General features: G+C 43.8%; 1 protein-coding gene across 1 annotated transcript in view; it reads left to right on the forward strand.

Moving 5' to 3' along the window:
* Positions 1–20,593, forward strand: part of CACNA2D2 (calcium voltage-gated channel auxiliary subunit alpha2delta 2) — a 1,426,314-nt gene that overhangs the window by 201,442 nt on the left and 1,204,279 nt on the right. Inside the window, exon 2 of the mRNA XM_030206789.1 lies at positions 2,948–3,064. Coding sequence (XP_030062649.1) covers positions 2,948–3,064 — 117 coding nt within the window. The remainder of the gene's footprint in view (positions 1–2,947; positions 3,065–20,593) is intronic.

The raw sequence follows: 20,593 nt of genomic DNA on the forward strand, positions 1-20,593 counted from the left end.
TGCTCCTTCCCCACAGAATGTGTCCCCCATTTGCCTGAAAAAAATCTAGCAGTCTTAACCAGGCCTCCAGATCCTGCAGGGATTCCCTGTCGGGCAATGGCAACTGCTACTTCAACATGTCCCCTTCTTCAGGGCCATGCTGCTTCACCTGGACTCTGTAGCCTCCAGTTGGATCTTAGTGGCATGTACTGCTCACCAACTTCAGCCCTGTACTGCACCTTTACAGCACCACTATCATGTCACTGCTGGGATTATCAGAGGTTGTGTTTTAGAAAGGGAAGGGGGTATGACCACCATTAGGCAGGAGACATGATGATCGGTGTTGCTGCTGTTCTAGCAGAGTTTTATAGCTCAAAAGCCAAAGCCTTTCCTCTGATTCTTGCTTGCTTGCTGCAGGGATGCCAAGAGTGGCCCATCCCAAAGCTGGAGATTTACCATCACAGTGCTGGAGATTTAAAGCCAATGAGAGAGATTTCTCTCGCAGGCCCCTGCCATGTCTTAAACCAGCTCTAGGATATGTACATTCCAAAAACTGACATATTCTAATCAATACGTAGAAAATAAAACAAAATTTCTACCTTTGTTATCTGATAATTTTACTTTTCAAATCGTGTTTGTCCCAGTTTCTGCTTTCCTCTGTCTTCACTTTAACTGTCTTGCCAGTGTCTCCTTGTTCTTTTGGTAGTTCTTTCTCTCCTTGTCCACCATCTATCTTCTCTCTGTATCCCTATTCACCCTACCCAGCATCACCTCTGTGTCCTTGCCCTATCTTGCCACCATGTTGAGCATCTCCTCCCTCTGTGTCCCTTTTCTTCCCCAGTCAAACATACCTCTTCTGTGTCCCTATGCCCGCCCCCCTAACATACCAGCATCACTCCCTCTCCCTCCTGTCCCCCATCAGGCCAGCAGCTTCACTCCCCCCCTCCTTCTACATCCCCCAGAGGTCCAGCAAGTGTTCCTCTCTCTTCCCTCACTCCTGTTCTATCTCCCCTTTGGAGGTCCAGCAACTCTCTTCCTTCTCTCCCCACCATCCTGGTATCTCTCACTCCTCCATCCCACATCCTGGCATTTCTTTCTATCTCTCTCTTCCCTCCCACACATCCTGGCATCTCTTTTTTTCCTTCCCACCACCACCATCCTGGTATCTCTTCTTCTCTTCCTCTTCCCTCCCCTTCACCATCCTGGCATCCTTTCCTGTCACCGCTCTCCCTGACACTCTCTCCCTTTCCTTATTTATTTATTGCATTTGTATCCCACATTTCCCCACCTATTTGCAGGCTCAATTTGCAGGCTCGATGCCTGCTCCCGCTGCCTGGCCAGCATCTGACTTTCCTGGCTGAGGCTCCTGCTGTCTGCTAAACTTTCTTGAGGCCGCTGCTGGTAACGCAGAATAGATGCTGCTTCTGGCCAACACAGGGCCTTTCTTCTATCGCTCCTGCCTCCTCTGATGCTACTTTCAGTTTCTGGAGGCAGGAGCGGCAGAAGAAAGACCCCGTATTGGCCAGAAGCAGCAGCTGTTAAGCACTACCAGCAGCAGCCTTAAGCAAGTTTGGCAGATCACAGGAGCCTCTGCCAGGAAAGTGATAGATGCTGGGCCAGGCTGCGGGAGTAGGGGCAGGAAAAGGAGGGGCTGGCAATGTGTGAGATTCATGCATTTATGCATGTAAGCTGGAGTCGAGGTTCAGATGTTTGCGTCACATTCCAAATGCATGTGACTTGGGATATCTGCTGCTGCCCCAATGCCACCACTCTCTTCTAATCTCTGCACAGCTGCCCTGAAAGTCCAGGCTATTTCCAGCAGTGTGATCGTAGCACTTACTCTGGCTCTAGTCCTGCCACCAATGACCAGAGAAAGACAGCTAGAAAGACTAGAGTGAGGGAATGCAGCAAACGCTACATAGAGACTTTGCCACAAAAATACTCTCCAAGTTATTTGCTGATGTGCTACAGCTTTCTTTTAGATGTTTAGAGATCTTTTTCTTATTCCTTTGTTTCCTCTGGGTCAAGGATCTTGGCCTAGGTTGTCTCTAAGAAAATGTCATTCTCTTAGAAGCAGGGGCGTAGCCAGACACCCAATATTGGGTGGGCCTGGGCCCAAGATAGGTGGGCAGAAGAACCCCACCCCATCCCATAGGTGATTTGGTCTCTCCTCTCACCTGCATGCCATATGGTCTCTCAAATATTCCCCCTCTCCTGCACACCTTTTAAATTTCAGATTTTCACTGCAAGTGAGGAGCAACTAATACATACTACTCATGTAGGCCCCATATCCTTCCCACTGATGCAGCTTCCTGTTTCCGCATAGGCGGGAATACGTCAGAGGGAAGTCTGTGGGGCCGGTGTAAGCAGTATGTATCAGTCGCTGCTTCCTGCAGGCGAAGATCTGCTATTTATAAGGTATGCAGGAGGGACAGTTGTTGGGAGTTTTCAGCTTGGGAATCTCTGCCGGCCACATCATAGGTGTGCTGCTACTGGTGGGCCTGAGCTCAAAGTGGGTGGGCCTGGGCCCACACAAGCCCACCCTTGACTACGCCACTGCTTAGAAGTGCACTCTGGAGCAGTTGTCTTCCTCTCCACCCCACTAGTTTGGTCCTGCCTTTCCATGCATTTTTTATTTGTTGTCCAAGCAGCTTTTCTGTTCTATGAGCAGGCAGTGTAGCTTCCTGATCAGAAGTACAAAACTCTATACAATGCAAGTTGCTACCCCATTGCTGTCATCACTCTCTCTGTGTGAAATTTAATAATACCTTTCTTTACTCAGTCTCAGACCAGGCATAGACCTGGCAATCGTGAATTTTATTGCTGTTCTGTCAATGGCAAAAATGTTATTAGACTGCTTTTCCCTGGCTCTTCTGATTACTGAGCTGCCTCTTTGGAAAGAAGGTCCTGCTTAGATATTTATTCTTTATAAAAGAATTGTCTCTCTTTTTTTTTCTTTTTTCTACAGATTTACAATGACAACAGAAACTTATTTGAAATCAAGGAGAACGTTCCCAAGAAGCTGGTGGAGAAGGTGGCTGGAGACATTGAGAGCCTCCTGGCAAAAAAAGTACAGGCTCTGAAGGTAAGACTGCCCTTGCTCTGAAGCTTTTTCTACTCGCTCAGCTTTGGTGATGAGTTAGAGTTTTGAATGACAGTTGTCCAATGAACTTACAGAGCATCGTCTGCTGTAACACTGCAATGACAGCTTTTGCACACCAGATTTTTCCCATCTCTACTGCACTGGTGTGACTTGCAAAAGCAGAGGATTAATTTGTTGTTTTCTGGTCATGTTCTACCCAAGACTGGTCTTTGTCGTAGCTCTCCTTTCCGTTTCTCCTTATAGTTTTGCAATTGTTTGACACCCTTGTTCTTGTCATGGTATATTTTTAGAAATTTCTTTTCTTGAGTTTGTTTATTTAAATTTGATTAGCTACTCAAAGAACAATAATGGTAAGAAGGTGAAGTACATTCTCACACGAAACTCTTTGTATAAACATGAGCTGACAGTACTTATACTATCACAAATATGCTCGATAGAATACAAAAAACACTAGAAAGCGTTTTATATGAGAATGTATATTTGATCTCTTTCTTCCTCTGAGATTACATTTCACTTTCAACAAGGTGAAGTGCACCATAAAAATATAAGTGATTGTGCCAATATTCTATGCATTATGTGACTTGTTATGCTGGTATTCTATAAGGAAACATATGCACATACTTTTCTGTATAGAATAAGATACAGGTTGGCACATTCTAGGTGCTCTTATATAGAATTACCCTCATATAATTCTCTAATAGGGTGTCTAGGAGAAGAGTAGAATCAGTTCCTATTTCAAGCTTATTCTAATGAGAAAAGTAGGTGCCTACTTGTCTTTATGGACTACTAAAGCACAATCACTTCCAGGAGCCCTACAGCTGGTGGAAATGCTTGCACCTAGATGTGCGTAAATCCTACAAAACTTTACATATGTGCTCCACCCATGCACATGCCCCTCGGTAGAGTATGTGCCATTAAAACATGATGCATATCTTTCTGCTAGTCAGTATTCTATGAGAGGTGATATATGTGCGCAAGTGGCCCCTTGAAAGCATCAATGACTAGAGTCCTGACATTTGTGCATGTTTGTGCTACCTAAATGTAGGTGGGCCCTTACAGAATTTCTCTAAATGTTGTACATCTTTTCAGTGGCACTATCCACAATTTCTAGTTAAGTGATTGTTTTTATTTTGAATTGTTTTATTTTGCTGCTCACCACCTTGAATGACTGATGTCAAATTGATGGTATATAAGATTTTATAAAATAAATAAAAGTTCTGGCTATGAAAATCCACAGATAACTTTAAACAGTCAGTTCAGTGTTAAAGTTATACCAGTTTTGGAGGCTCTACCTTGCTAAAAATGTAGGAGACTCAAAGTGGTCCAGAGAAAGGTGACAAAATTATATGGGGTTTGTGCCAAGACATATGAGAAGAGACCGAAAGACATTAATATGTATTCCCTAGAGGAGAGGAGGAACAGGGGAGATATGATACAGATATTTAAATACTTGAAAGGTATTAATATAGAAACAAATATTTACCAGAAAAGGGAAAGTGGTAAAACTAGAGGACATGAATTGAGTCTGCGGGGTGGTAGACAGGAGTAATGTCAGAAAATTCTTGTTCACGGAGAAGGTGGTTGATGCCTGGAATACCCTCCCAAGGGAGGTGGTGGAGAAAAAAAACTTTGGTGGAATTCAAAAAGATGTGGGATGAGCACAGAGGATCTCTAATTAGAAAATGAATGATATTAAAAATAAAACTAAAGGGTTGCATATTTGCATGTCAACGTGTAATTAGACTCTGGAATTCATTGCCGGAGAACGTGGTACGGGCGGTTAGCTTGACGGAGTTTAAAAAGGGGTTAGATAGATTCCTAAAGGACAAGTCCATAGACCGCTATTAAATGGACTGGAAAAATTCCTCATTTTTAGGTATAACTTGTCTGGAATGTTTTTACGTTTGGGGAGCGTGCCAGGTGCCCTTGACCTGGATTGGCCACTGTCGGTGACAGGATGCTGGGCTAGATGGACCTTTGGTCTTTCCCAGTATGGCACTACTTATGTACTTATGTACTTATGTGGTGTCTGATGGTAACTCTGGCTGTATCAACTAAGACCGGTGTTGGGCTGGCTTGTACAGTCTGAGTCCTGAATATAGCAATCTGGTTGTAGGATGGGTTGTAGAGAGCTTTGATGGAAACTCCAGTAATTTGGAACATGAGGGCAGTACTGGGCAGACTTTAAGGTCTGTGTCCCGCAAATGACAAAATGAATTTGGATAGGCTAGAGTGAGCTTTGACGGCAACTCCAGTAGTTGAAACACAAGGACAGAGCTGGGCGGACTTCTACAGTCTATATGTACCAGAAACAGCAAAGAAAGACCATAATCAAGTATATAATATCATGTTTATTGTTGATTTAATCTTGAGTTGATAATGAATGTGACTGTTGGGCAGACTGGATGGAACGTTCAAGTCTCTATCTGCCGTCATTTATTATGTTACCATGTAATTTGCTTGTCATCACTTGGGCATATCAAGAACAGTTTTGTTTAGGTTACCTAGGTAGGAATAAGGGCATCCAAGTAGGGGCATTCGCAACTTGCAAACATATTTTACAAAAAGCCAGCTGAACATTGAGTTATACATTAATGGGATATAGAGCATAAACAGATATTTTACAAAATACATGTTAAAAAAAGAGTGGCATTACTTTGGGGGGGGGGGGTGGGGGGGTGGGCATGTAAATACTACACCCATCATATATAAGTGCATGCAGCAAATTTTACAAAGCTGTATGTCCAAGGGGAATCAGTTAAGAAGCCAAGCTCCAAATGTATTTTCTTTTTGTTGTTTGATTTACTTTTGAATGCGACGGAGATCAGCGCAATTTCCCCCTTAATTACTTTTCCAAAGCTCAGGTTTAAGCAAGTAATTTGCTAATAGTTATAGGCATCTAGGAGTGGGTGCAAATGCTGGTGCTGAAATTTTTTGTTGCATGCGTGCATTTCAGTTGCAAAAGAGGAAATACATGTTTACCTTTAAGGTCTGCCCAACACAACTGAGGCAATTCTATAAGGTGGCACGGTTTCCACGTATCAAAGGTGCCATTAATTCAGTTAGGTGCCTGTTTGCACTATGTGCTCTTCTATAAGCGCAAAGGGGGTGTATGTGTGGGTAGAGAATGAGTGGTCATTGATGTGTCTCCCATGTAGGCACCTAGTTTATAGAATACTATGTACATGCACTTGGGGTACCTAGACACGCTGACTTTAACCAGCCATTCAAGTGGAGTAGGAGGGCACGCCTAAACATGGGCACTCCAATGCCAACTTATGCTAGTACTCTATAATCAAATCTTGGTGCCATTATAGAATTGGCATTAAGCGCATGGCATTTGGTCATCCAGACTGAGCCACCAATTTATAGAATTTTCCTGCATGCCTATAGCCTGTCCCTTTCAATCAGTACATCTATAGACACACATGTGTAAGTAGCAGCTTTTTTAAAATCGCTACTTCATGTGTAAAACAGCTTTATACATATGTAAATGGTGCCTAAAATGACCTCCATAACATTATATATTTACTAGTTAAAGCCTGTTCCAACTTGTTCCTTTTTTCTGGAGTATAGCTTTGGCTGTATTGAGCATAAAATGAAGAGTTATCCCCCTAATTCTATATAGCGTGATTTAAGTTACACGTGCAAATCCAATCTGTATTTGCATGTGCAACTTAATTAGTTAACAAGCCAATCCGCACTATTTGCCAAATAAGCAATTATTGACACTAATTGGAATGGATTATAATTTACACACAAAACTGTCTAAGCGTATTCTGTAATGTGATGCACGTAAATTCTAAGTCGCATAGTTGACAAGTGGGCATGGCCATGAGCGTGGAATGGGCGGGTCATAGGCGTTGCTCAAATCTATGTGCGTTGTTATAGAATACACCCGGTCTGCACCTAATTTAGACATCAGGCCAAGTTTTACTTGGTGTAACTGTCCACAACTAAATTTAGTCATGTGGACAGGCGCTCGGTGTATTCTATGTAAGCTGCAGGGAAATTTAGGCATCGTCTATAAAGTACGCTTAAATTAAGGCATCCTTTATAGAATATGCTTAGGCGTATTTTGTTTCTGTGCCGATTTTTTAGTCTTGATATATAGAATGTAGCCCTTCATGTAGAACTGGTGTGGAATTTATTTATTTGTTACATTTGTATTCCACCTTTTCTCACTTATTAGTAGGCTCAAAGTGGCTTACATAATTCCGGAGAGGTGGTTACAGACTCCGGTGTGAACAAATACAGTGTTGGGGTACTGGAACAGTGACAAATATAGTAAAGAAATATCAGTAAACAGGTTGGGGTGGTTCATCTCGATCAAAATGCTAGGGGGGTGATCATGTGTCGAGGTTGAGTACTGTCCGTTTTCTGATTAAATTGCCATATTACATTATTCGGTATTTATGTCAGATCTGTGGGGTATGCCTTCTTGAAAAGGTGAGTCTTTAGGTTTTTTCGAAATTGAAGATGTTTATTCGTGGATTTCAGGCGTTTTGGTAGTGTATTCCAGAGCTGTGTGCAAACGTAGGATAAACTTGATGCATATGTTGATTTATACTTCAGGTTTTTACAACTTGGGAAGTGAGGCATTAAGTACGTTCTGGCTGATTCAGTTGTGTTTCTAATTGGTAAGTCGATTAGTTCAGTCATATAGCTCGGAGCTAGACCATGTATTATTCTGTGAACAAAGGTACAAATCTTGAAAGCGCTACGTTCCTTGATTGGTAGCCAGTATAGTTTTACCCAGAGGGGTTTTGCGCTTTCAAATTTAGATTTTCCATAGATAAGCCTGGCTGCCGTATTCTGAGCAGTCTGTAGTTTCCTTAGGATTTGTTCTTTACAGCCCGCATATATTCCATTGCAATAATCGACGTGTTAGTACCATTGTTTGAATCATGTTATGAAAAGTTTCCCTCAGGAAGAATTGTTTTACCCGTTTGAGTTTCCACATTGTGTGGAACATTTTCTTTGTAATGGCAGTGGCTTGGTTCTCTAGCGTTAGGTTGCTGTCAATAATAATACCGAGGATTTTCAGGTTACCTGAGATTGGAGGCGTGTGATCCGGGGTATGTATGGCTGGTGGTTTATGAAATGTTGGGATGAAAGAATGAGGCAGTGTGTTTTTTCTTTGTTGAGTTTTAGTTTGAATGTTGTTGCCCAGGAATCCATTACGCTTAGGCTGTTTTTATCACATTGGTGATTTCTGAAGGGTTCGATTTGAAAGGTATGTATATTGTGACATCATCCGCATACAGAAAAGGGTTAAGGCCTTGATTGAAAAGAGACTTGGCTAAGGGGGTCATTATTAGGTTGAAAAGGATGGGTGAAAGAGGTGATCCCTGTGGTACTCCGCAGTCAGTTTCTCAGGGTGGAGAAATGTTTGAGTTTGACTTTACTTGATATGACCTTCTGGTTAGGAACCCCTTGATCCATTTGAGTATATTCCCTCCGATTCCTATCTTGTCGAGTATTCTTAGTAGTTTATTGTGGTCTACCATATAGAATGCACTCGACATGTCGAATTGGAGTTCAATTCTGGTTGCCGCATCTCAAGAAAGATATAGTGGAATTGGAAAAGGTGCAGCGAAGGGCGACTGAAATGATAGCGGGGATGGGACGACTTCCCTATGAAGAAAGACTAAGGAGGCTAGGGCTTTTCAGCTTGGAGAAGAGACGGCTGAGGGGAGACACGATAGAGGTGTATAAAATAATGAGTGGAGTGGAACAGGTGGATGTGAAGCGTCTGTTCACGCTTTCCAAAAATACTAGGACTAGGGGGCATGCGATGAAACTACAGTGTAGTAAATTTAAAACAAATTGGAGAAAATTCTTCTTCACCCAACGCGTAATTAAACTCTGGAATTCATTGCCGGAGAACGTGGTGAAGGCGGTTAGCTTGGCAGAGTTTAAAAAGGGGTTAGACGGTTTCCTAAAGGACAAGTACTAAATGGACTTGGGAAAAATCCACAATTCCAGGAATAACATGTATAGAATGTTTGTACATTTGGGAAGCTTGCCAGGTGCCCTTGGCCTGGATTGGCCGCTGTTGTGGACAGGATGCTGGGCTCGATGGACCCTTGGTCTTTTCCCAGTGTGGATTTCTTATGTACTTAGGAGAATGTTTTTACCTAGTGCAATTTCTTGCTTGAATTTGGCTTGGAGAGATACTAATACAGTTTCTGTACTATTTATTTATTTATCACATTTGTACCCCACATTTTCCCACTATGGAGGGGTGTGAAACCGGATTGTGATTCATGAAGTATTGAGAATTTGTCGATATAATCCGTGAGTTGTTAGGCTACGATTCTTTCCATCAATTTGGTTGTCAATGGGATGGATGCCACAGGACAATAGTTAGTGATATCATTTGATTTCTTCTTGGTGTCTTTCGGTAATGGTGTGAGTAAAATGTTGCCTTTGTCCTTGTTGGAACATGTAGTTTAGATGGGATGTAAGATCTGCAATAAATTGGGCAGGGGGAAATTTCATTAAATAGTTGGGACATGCGTCCAGTTGAAAGTTTACTGGTTGCCTGTGCAACTGTTTCGTCTGTAATCTGGATGAAGTTTGACCAGGTCTAATCTGCAGGGTATTCTCCAGAGTGTGGGTCTAGTTCATCAAGGAAAGTATCAAGGTTAGTGATTTCATGAGACATGGTTTTGCATAGGTTGCAAACGTTTTCTTTAAAGTATTTGGCAAGTTCAACTGCTAGTGGAATGTTTGTATTTGACGTGGTAACTGGTTTGGTGTCTAGTAGTTTGTATAATTTCTTCATGTCCTTGTAGTCTGTTCCAACTTGTGCTTTATAGTAATTCCGTTTGGATTTTTTAATCTCATTTTTGTATTTTCTTTGCGATTCTTTCCATGTGTTTAGTGTTTGAGCATTTCTATTTTTCCTCCAAGTCATCTAGATATTGTTTTTAGTTTTTTTCAAATCGTCATCGAACCAAGGTGTTTTATTGGGTTTGTATGAGGTTTTTGTTCATATAGGTGCTATTTCATTTAAACGGAAATGTATTTATTTATTTTTTATTTATTTAGATTTTTGCTCACACCTTTTTCAGTAGTAGCTCAAGGTGAGTCACATTCAGGTACACTGGATATTTCTCTGTCCCAGGAGGGCTCACAATCTAAGTTTGTACCTGAGGCAATGGAGGGTTAAGTGACTTGCCCAAGATCACAAGGAGCAGCAGTGGGATTTGAACCGGCCACCTCTGGATTTCAAGACCGGTGCTCTAACCACTAGGCCACTCCTCCACTCTTTACTCATCTCTTTTCCCATTCTGCGAGGTAGTATTTAGAATCAGTTAGAGCTGATCAGTTGCTGTCTTATATCGATTGCCAAAAGGTTTTTGCATCTACGCAACCTCTTATATTGTATGATGTTTTTTCTTCTGCTTGGTGAAGTCCCTGATATTTAGCACTATTTAACCCAAAAGAAAAAAGCAACACTGGGCCTTCAACGTAGCTTGCATGAATTTCGCTGTAGCGCGAAAAAAATGCCAAAAGCGCTGGCTCCAGCAGAGAGCCTTCCCCTGTTTAATCTGAAATTCATGCAAGCTACGTTGACCGTTCTTAAGGCATTTACGCTTCGACATCTATACGATTATTACATCCACAATTTGACCCCTGAGGCAGGCGCCTTGCTGGCGCCGAAACATGGCTCTGGCTAATAAAGTACTCCTGTTGTCCTAGTCTTGAAGGCCCAGTGTTGCTTTTTTCTTTTGGTTTCTCTGACTGTATACTGTATTATCCTCTCTGTCTGTATTGCACTATTTAACCCACCAGAATGGCTGCTGAGTAGTTAAATAGTGCTGAATATCCCCGATTAGAGGCTAGCTGTTTTTTAGAAAAGGTTTGGATGACTTCCTAAAGTATAAGTCCATAGACCATTATTAAAATGGACTTGTGGAAAATCCACTGCTTATTTCTGGGATAAGCAGCATAAAATGTATTGAACTTTTTGGGGATCTTGCCAGGTATTTGTGACCTGGATTGGCCACTGTTGGAAACAGGATGCTGAGCTTGATGGACCTTTGGTCTGTCCTAGTATGGCAACACTTATGTACTTCTCATCGATGGCTCAACTTCCATTGCGGGTTTGGAGACAGACTGACAAAGAATGAAAGGCAGTATAAAAAATCAGTTGTGCTTGTCTCAAATTTGTAGACAGTAACACTGACAAATGATCTGGTCAAAAGGAAAATTAGATTTTCTGGTCATGTACTCGGAGCAAGACAGCTCATTAAATACTGGAGGGCACAATAGAGGGCAAAAGAGAAAGAGGAAAGTAAGAGCAGCAGGGGGCAATACCATTAAAAAAAATGGTCCCAATCTGGAAATAGGGGCAGAACAAGAAGGGAAGCCAAGTACGGTGAGAAGACTGGTGCTCCAGAGCTGCTGACCTTTGAACCAATGATAGCACCTGAGAATGGGTGTTTTCGCTTCAGGAGATCTAAGGCGTCCATCCTCATTGGTCATTTATTGTGAAGCTCTCATAAGTTTGTGCCTTTAAAAGTTGTTTTTCGTTACAGGTGAAAACATCTGGGGAGCAACTTCCCTCTGTGTGTTTCATTGTCCTCTATGAGCAACACATCAAAACTCAAATCAACTTATCTAGCCACCCTTACTACTTTATACATAGTAACATAGTAACATAGTAGATGACGGCAGAAAAAGACCTGCACGGTCCATCCAGTCTGCCCAAGAAGATAAATTCATATGTGCTACTTTTTTTATTTGTACTGTCCTCTTCAGTGCACAGACCGTATAAGTCTGGCCAGCCCTATCCCCGCCTCCCAACCACCAACCCCGCCTCCCAACCACCAGCTCTGGCACAGACCGTATAAGTCTGCCCAGCACTATCCCTGCCTCCCAACCACCAACCCCGCCTCCCAACCACCAGCTCTGGCACAGACCGTATAAGTCTGCCCAGCACTATCTCTGCCATCCACCACCGGCTCTGGCACAGACCGTATAAGTCTGCCCAGCACTATCCCCGCCGCCCAACCACCAGCCCCGGCACAGACCGTATAAGTCTGCCCAGCACTAGTCCCGCCTCCCAACCACCAGCCCCAGCACAGACCGTATATGTCTGCCCACACTAGCCCCGCCTCCCAACCACCAGCTCTGCCACCCATTCTAGGCTAAGCTCCTGAGGATCCCTTCTGCACAGGATTCCTTTATGTTTATCCCACGCATGTTTGAATTCCGTTACCATTTTCATCTCAACCACCTCCCGCGGGAGGGCATTCCAAGCATCCACCACCCTCTCCGTGAAAAAATACTTCCTGACATTCTTCTTGAGTCTGCCCCCCTTCAATCTCATTTCATGCCCTCTCGTTCTACCGCCTTCCCATCTCCGGAAAAGGTTCGTTTGCGGATTAATACTTTTCAAATATTTGAACCTCTGTATCATATCACCCCTGTTCCTCCTAATATGGAAGGTGTGGAGAGAGAATACAAATAGAAATCCTGAAATGCACACTGATACCCACCATTCCTTCTGACTTTGTCTCTATTGACTTGCTAATGCTGCCTGCTGTATAAGTTTCTTCACATCAATGCCCATTCATGGCCAGCTTAGACTACTGATTTTCAACCAAGTAATGATTTGTGGAACACCAGTGACCAGGTCTTGTCCAATTTCCATTCCAGATCTTCTAATGAGTGACCAGGAAGTGCAGCATGGGACAGTATTGTGATGCCTACTCTGCACCCTGCATAGCTCTCAGGAAGTCTGAACTGCTGTTCATCTTCCAATGCAGTTTTCACAAAGACTGTTAGAAGCACCGGAATATAAGTAGGTGGCTCAACATGATGACAGTATGGATTAGGGCTAGAGTGCGTTAGGAAGGGTGAGAGTGAGCAGTCAGGGCTGATAGGGATGAAAGGTGAGGAGTAGTGAGGCCTGTAGAAGTGGATTTATTCGTGAGTGAGGGAAAGAGGGCTGAGGAGAGGTGCTGAGAGTACCTTTTCCCATGGGGCCCCATAAAGAAAAATTGTTCCACTGGATCCTAAGAAAATACGTTTGAAAGTCACTAGCTTAGACTATCAAGTAGTGTGATTTTTCTCAGGTGGGATCTGAGCACCATATGCTTTTTAAAATTTATTCTGCAGGCAATTATTGTAACATTTTGACCCCAGTGAGGCTGGGTGGCTCCCCTCGTATCCCACCGCCCAGATTCTACCCAAAAAAGGTTGCTGAGTGATCATAACTCAGTCCTACAACTACTAACTAGACCTGAAATCCTTTTCATCATATTTGACTCAGAACAATGACCCAGCCATGTAGGCAGTCAGATGCACAAATGGGCGGCGGCCTGGCACAGCCAAGAATGGTGGGCAGGGGAAGGGGGTGGGGGTTCGAAAAGGGAAGAGTACATAAGTACATGCCATACTGACACAGACCAAAGGTCCATCAAGCCCAGCATCCTGTTTCCAACAGTGGCCAATCCAAGTCTCAAATACCTGGCAAGATCCCCCCAAAAAGTACATTTTATAATGCTTATCCCCAGAAATAGTGGATTTTCCCCAAGTCCAATTTAATCATGGTCTTTGGATTTTTACTTTGGGAAGCTGTCCAAACCTTTTTAAAACTCTGCTAAACTAACCACCTTTACCACATTCTCTGGCAAAAAATTCCAGAGTTTAATTACACGTTGAGTGAAGAAAACGTTTCTCCGATTCGTTCTAAATTTACTACTTTGTAGCTTCATCGCATGCCCCCTAGTCCTAGTATTTTTGGAAAGCATAAACAGACGCTTCACATGTACCCGTTCAACTCCACTCATTATTTTATAGACCTCTATCGTATCTCCCCTCAGCTGCCTTTTCTCCAAGCTGAAGAGCCCTAGCCACTTTAGTCTTTCCTCATAGGGAAGTCGTCCCACCCCCTTTATCATTTTCGTTGCCCTTCTCTGCATCTTTTCCAATTCCACTATATCTTTTTTGAGATGTGGTGACCAGAATTGAACACAATATTCAAGGTGCGGTCGCACCATGGAGCAATAAAACAACAAAACAGAGGAATCAATGCATTTATTGGAACAATACCCGACGTGGCCACGTTTCACCCTCAGGCTGCGTCAGGGGTACAAACTATCAGAAGTGTATATAAATATGTCATACACACTTGTAGTGAGATAAAAACAATTGTTCCAGAAATCTAGTTCCACTTATCTGCTGCTCCCAACGTGGAACCTTGCATGACATAGCTATAATTCGGGTTCCACTTTCCCACATGCATCACTTTGCACTTGCTCACATTAAACGTCATCTGCCATTTAGATGCCCAGTCTCATAAGGTCCTCGTAATTTTTCACAATCCTCTCGCTTTGTGTCATCAGCAAATTTAATTACCTCACTAGTTACTCCCATCTCTAGATCATTTATAAATATGTTAAAAGGCAGCAGTGGCAGCACAGACTCCTGGGGAACCCCACTAACTACCCTTCTCCACAGTGGCGTAGCCAGACAGCCAATTTTGGGTGGGCCTGAGCCCAAAGTGGGTGGGCACAAAATGTTCTCTCTGTCCCTGCCCCCTTCCTCCCCGCACTCTCCACATCTCCCCCGGCACCTCCCAATTCAAAATATACTTTAGCTCAAAGATCCCCAAGCTCTGTCAGCTGAAAACTTCCTCCGAAGACAGCCAGAAATCCCTTTTACCAAGCTTGGCAGGCAGCAGTAGCAACAATGCTTTGAGACACTGATGCTGGCACCCCATGCATGCTTAGTTATCGGTGGCTCAAGGATGTTGCCGCCATCTGCCAAGCTTAGTAGAAGGGAGTTTTGGCTGCTTTTAGATGAGGTCCTCAGCTGATGTAGGTTGGGGATCCCCACCAGCTACAGCAAGGGTCAGGACTAGTGTTAGACATGCTAGGGCCCAGACTCTCACCAAATACAGAACAAGGGATCACAAATTAGAAATAAAAATATGTAGACAAAAATTGAACTCGGAACCTCGGCATGTTACAGTGGAGAAATAAAATCAGAAATGTATTTCTTTTTTCTACTGAACACAATAAAATGATATCCGCTATGCACATTTCTCAAGCTAACAAATTTCAGTTAATAAATTCAAAATAAAATGTCTTTCCTACCTTTGTTGTCTGGTCATTTTATTTTTCCATTATGTTGGTTCAAGTTTCTCTTTTCCACTTTCCTGTCTTTCTGTTAATTCTCCTTCAAGCAGCTGCTATTCATTTGTCTTTTCTCCACTCTCATTCCATTCCCTCACTACACTGACATATTGATGTTTGTTTCATTTTAGCTCTTTCCTATCTTTTTTTTTCTTTCCTGCTCTCTGTCCACTCAAATTCCATCTTCTAATCCTTTTCCTTTTTACTTTTCAGATACCTATCTGATTTCCATCTCCTTCTTTCACCCACTAGCTCTCACTCCTTCTCCAGTCTTCCATCTTCAATCTACTCCCCATAATCACTATCATCCTCTCGTTCATTTCCTTACCACCCCCTTGGCCTTCCACATGGTTCCACCATCCCAGTGTCTGCCTCCTTCCAACCCTTCTAGCCCAGCATCTGCTCCCTCTTTCTCCTCTCTCCACCCTCTATCCCCTCCTAGCATCTTCCTGTCCTTTCTCTCTTTCCTCTTGCCCCTTCCCCCAGGGGCCAGCATTTCTCCCCCTCTTCCCTCCCACCCACATTCCAGCATTTCTCCCTCACTGTCTTCTACCCCTGGATCCTACATCTCCCTCCTTCTTCCCCCTTCTCCGCCCTCATGTTCAACATTGTTCCCTCTTTTCCTCTTCTCTCTCACCCTTGCATCCCAAGTCTAACATCTGTTTCCCCCCTTGCAGCATCTCTTCCACCACCATGAAACATTTCTCTTTCATCCCTCCCTCCCCTGTGCAGTACATTTTCCTCCCCTCCCTCCCAGGTCCAACATTTCTCCTTCTTTTGTCATTCATCCCTCCTTCCCTCCCCACCCTACCTTACATCCAGCAATTATCCCTCTCTCTCCCCCCCATATCCCAATAATGATCCCCTTTCTTCTACTCTCCCATGCATGTCTCCCTCTCCTACACTCCCCTGCATCTCTCCCTCCCCTCTCTAACAATTTCCCTCACTCCTACACCCCCTGTGTAGCATCTCTTTTCTTTCCCTCCACTCCACTCCCATGCCCAAGCAGCCCAACAATTTTATCTTCTCTCCAACCCCCCCCCCCCCATATGCAGCATCACCGACTTTCCCACTCACTAGTCACCAAACAACTGAATGCCCAGCTCCTCTCTTGGCCCCTTCTGAGTCAGCTGGCAGCAGCGATTTTCTTCTAGCTTCGGTCCCTGCATTCTTTCCTTCGATTGTCGCCGGCAGCGCTGCCATTCACACAGGCAGCTCTGCTCCCCTCTGCCTGCTTCTATCCGGCATTCCTACGTAAACAGGAAGTGCATCAGAGAGGGCCGGATGGACGCGGCAGAGGGGAGCAGAGCTGCCTGTGTGAATGTCAGCGCTGCCGGCGCCGATCAAAGAAAAGAATGCAGGGACCGAGGCAGCGCCGGCGGGGAAGACAAGAATTTCCGTTCCAGCCGGAGAAAAGGCAGCAAGCGATCGACGTGGGTGGGCCTGGAGGGAAAGTGGGTGGGCCTGGGCCCATCCAGGCCAACCCGTGGCTACGCCCCTGCTTCTCCATTGAGAATACTGACCATTTAACCCTACTCTCTGTTTTCTATCTTTTAACCAGTTTTTAATCCACAATAGGACACTACATGACTCTCCAATTTCCTCTGGAGTCTTACATGAGGTACTTCTCAAACGCCTTCTGAAAATCCAGATACACAATATCAACCGGCTCACCTTTATCCACACGTTTGTTCACCCCTTCAAAGAAATGTTATAGATTGGAGAGGCAAGATTTCCCTCACTAAATCCATGTTGACTTTGTCTCATTAATCCATGCTTTTGAATATGCTCGTAATTTTGTTGTTTATCATAGTCTCTACCATTTTGCCTGGCACCGATGTCAGACTCACCGGTCTATAATTTCCCGGATCTCCTCTGGAACCTTTTTCAGAAATCGGCGTTACATTGGCCACCCTCCAATCTTCCGGTACCATGCTCGATTTAAAGGATAAATTACATATTACTAACAATAGCTCCGCAAGTTCATTTTTCAGTTCTATCAGTACTCTGGGATGAATACCATCTGGTCCAGGAGATTTGCTACTCTTCAATTTGTAGAACTGCCCCTTTACATCCTCCAGGTTTATAGAGAATTCATTTAGTTTCTCCAACTTGTCAGTTTCGAATACCATTTCTGGCACCGGTATCTCTCCCAAATCTTCCTCGGTGAAGACTGAAGCAAAGAATTAATTTAATCTCTCCGCTATGGCTTTGTCTTCCTTGATCGCCCATTTTACCTCTCGGTCATCTAGCGGTCCAACCGATTCTTTTGCTGGCTTCCAGCTTTTAATATACCTAAAAAAATTTTAATATGTGTTTTTGCCTCCAACTCAATCTTTTTTTTCGAAATCCTTCTTATCCTTCCTTATCAGAGCTTTGCATTTGACTTGACATTCCTTATGCTGTTTCTTATTATTGAAGTAGGTGGAAGTAGTATATAAGGCAAAGTAGGGGGGAAGGGAGGCAGTAAGGGATAGAGAATCATAGGGTAGAGTCAGGTGACCTAAGGGGGAGGTTCTGGGGGGGGAAGGGGGTGGCATTAGGTGCAGTTTGCCAAGGTGCAGTCACCATTTTTCATGCTGCTCCAACGGTTCACTAGCTACTCCCTTCCACTACTGTATTTAAAAAAAAAAAATGTTATCCTTTCTTCCCTCTTGCCTTGGCCCATATGCCTCAAGCATTGTGTTGGGCATCCATACGCCATGTGAACAGGGGATTGCCGGCACCATCAAGAGTGAAACGGCAGTGCATGCAAATGAAGCAATATCCTCAGGTTAGTGCAGGGTGCCTTTATCTTCAGGCCATTCATTGCAGCCAGGGAGGAAGGGCAGTATGTAGCCAGATAGGGTTCCAAGGTCACATGATGACCGTGACCCACAACAGTGTAGTACAGAGCAGTAGTGGGTGTTTAGGCTTACTACTTGGATAGATCTTGCAAACTGTTGCCAGTTGCTTTTACTGCTCCACTGGGCTATCCTTTGAGGTGCTGTGTTTGTCAAATCAGGTTCACCTACCCAAGCATTGCAATTGGTTGCTCCTGTAGAGTGGCTTCTCCAGTTGCATGCTGTGAGGAATTTATGGGCCTGGGCGGTGTTGAGCAGCAATAACTCGGTGAGAGTAGCTACCCAGACCTGATCGACCATCTTGCCCACCACAGGATCTTCCTTGGTGCAGCCCCTGCATCTGACGTGGACAGCGAACGGTGCATGGGCAAGCTCTAGACGGTTGTAGCAATCCCTGGGCAGGAACAATCACACGAAGGTTATGAAGAATTTCAAGGAGCAACATGTACACTCCAGCGGATGGTTTTCCCCCTCCCCTTCCCCCACAGGGAAGTCTTTTGCAGGGTCAGTGGCATAATGGGTGGTAGGGCATGGACTCTTCAGAGCACACTGGATGCCTGACAGGCAACACCCACCCGCAGCTTCAGAGTTCATGTGTCCCCCACCACTACACCTTGCAGTGGGACGTAGGCTATTTGGAACTTGCGAGAAGCTAGACAGGGCACCACCCACCCTCAGCCTTGGAGCATGGAGTGTCCCTCACCCTTATAACTTGCCACCGGTACACTGTGGGGAGAAAGAATTGATGTGCTGCCGGTGCTATGCTGGGGTAGGGATCGATGTGTGGGTGCAGCAGCCCACGGGCCATGTCTCAAATGGTGGCCACATTACTCGCTGCATGGCATGTCCCTCTATACTGCACATACTATAAAGATAGCACTGATTTGTTCTTTTCAGCTTTCTCCCATGATTTTGCCTTTCTGTTCACTCAGATGTTATTCCTTCTTATTATTCAGTCTTCAATCTCCCTCTTTCTACTACATCTACCTACAGTTTTTCATCTCTCTCTCTCTCACCCTGTTCCTCCAATTTCCCTTCATCTTATTGCTCAGTCTTTTACTAACTCTCCCATCTCCCCCCCAATTCAGCACCTTCTCTCCCTCTCTCACCCCTTCCATACAGCATCTTCTATCTCTTCCATTTTCATCCAGCATCTACTCTCCCTCCCCCTTCCATCTAGCATCTCTTCTCTGTCTCTTCCCCCCTTGCCATCCTACATCTCCTTTCTTTCTTCCCCCCTTGTCACTTCCTCTCCCATCCAGCACCTCTTCTTTTCCCCCTCTTCCATTCAGCATCTATTCTCTCTTTCCTTTGACCTCTGTTCCCCTGTATATCTAGCATGTTCCCTCTGTTTTCCTACTCCCTCTATCTAGTATCTCTCCTCTGTTTCTTTACTCCCCCCACATCCAGCATTTCTGTTGTCTTCCTAGTCCCTTATGTCAAGCATTTCTTCTGTCTTACATAAGTATTAACAACAAACAGTACTCCTGTTCTATATAAATTACAAAATCTTTATTAGTGAAAACAAACCAGTGCATTAAAAGAATTACCAAATAGTATCCCTGCAACTCACTCACACTGCCATTCACACCAGACTTATACCCTGATCACATATGTAAATCCCACAAAGAACATGGAACATAAACCCTAAATTGCAGTTTCTTCAGTCTCTGTGTATCATCAGAGCACAATCTCAATAAAGATCAGTCAGTGAGCCCTGAAAAAATAAAAGGGCACACAAACCCAGTTCTTAATAATTGTAGCAGATATTGAACATTGCTGATCTTTGTATCCAACAAGTTCTCAAGTGAAGAAAGAAAAAAAAAACTCCACTGCAATATAAAGCCACTGTTCTTATCCCTGTGATAAAAAAAAACCACAGAGAAACACTGGGAATTGCAGAGTTTGGAACTTTGGAGTATACCAACTATGTGGGTTTAATTTACCTATCCCTGGAAGCCTCCCACTTACCTGAAGCATTCGTTGGCTGCCTTTAATTTAAAGGTTTGACTGTGTGCAGGAGGATCACAGAAGATTTGTGTGACTCTGCAATTTCCAGTGTTTCAATGTTCTTTGTGGGATTTACATATGTGATCAGGGTATAAGTCTGGTGTGAATGGCAGTGTGAGTGAGTTGCAGGGATACTATTTGGTAATTCTTTTAATGCACTGGTTTGTTTTCACTAATAAAGATTTTGTAATTTATATAGAACAGGAGTACTGTTTGTTGTTAATGTTTTAGGTACCTCCTATTATATATATACTGTATATCCCCTATTAGGATTAAGATTACATAAGTATCGCCATACTGGGAAAGACCAAAGGTCCATCAAACCCAGCATTCTGTTTCCAACAGTGGCCAATCCAGGTCACAAATACCTGGCAAGATCCCCAAAAAGTACAAAACGTTTTATACTGCTTATCCCAGAAATAGTGGCTTTTCCCCAAGTCCATTTAATAATGGTCTATAGACTTTTCCTTTAGGAAGCCATCCAAACCTTTTTAAAACTCCAC

The sequence above is a fragment of the Microcaecilia unicolor genome, chromosome 6 (assembly GCF_901765095.1).
Source record: "Microcaecilia unicolor chromosome 6, aMicUni1.1, whole genome shotgun sequence".
NCBI classification, from domain to species: domain Eukaryota; kingdom Metazoa; phylum Chordata; class Amphibia; order Gymnophiona; family Siphonopidae; genus Microcaecilia; species Microcaecilia unicolor.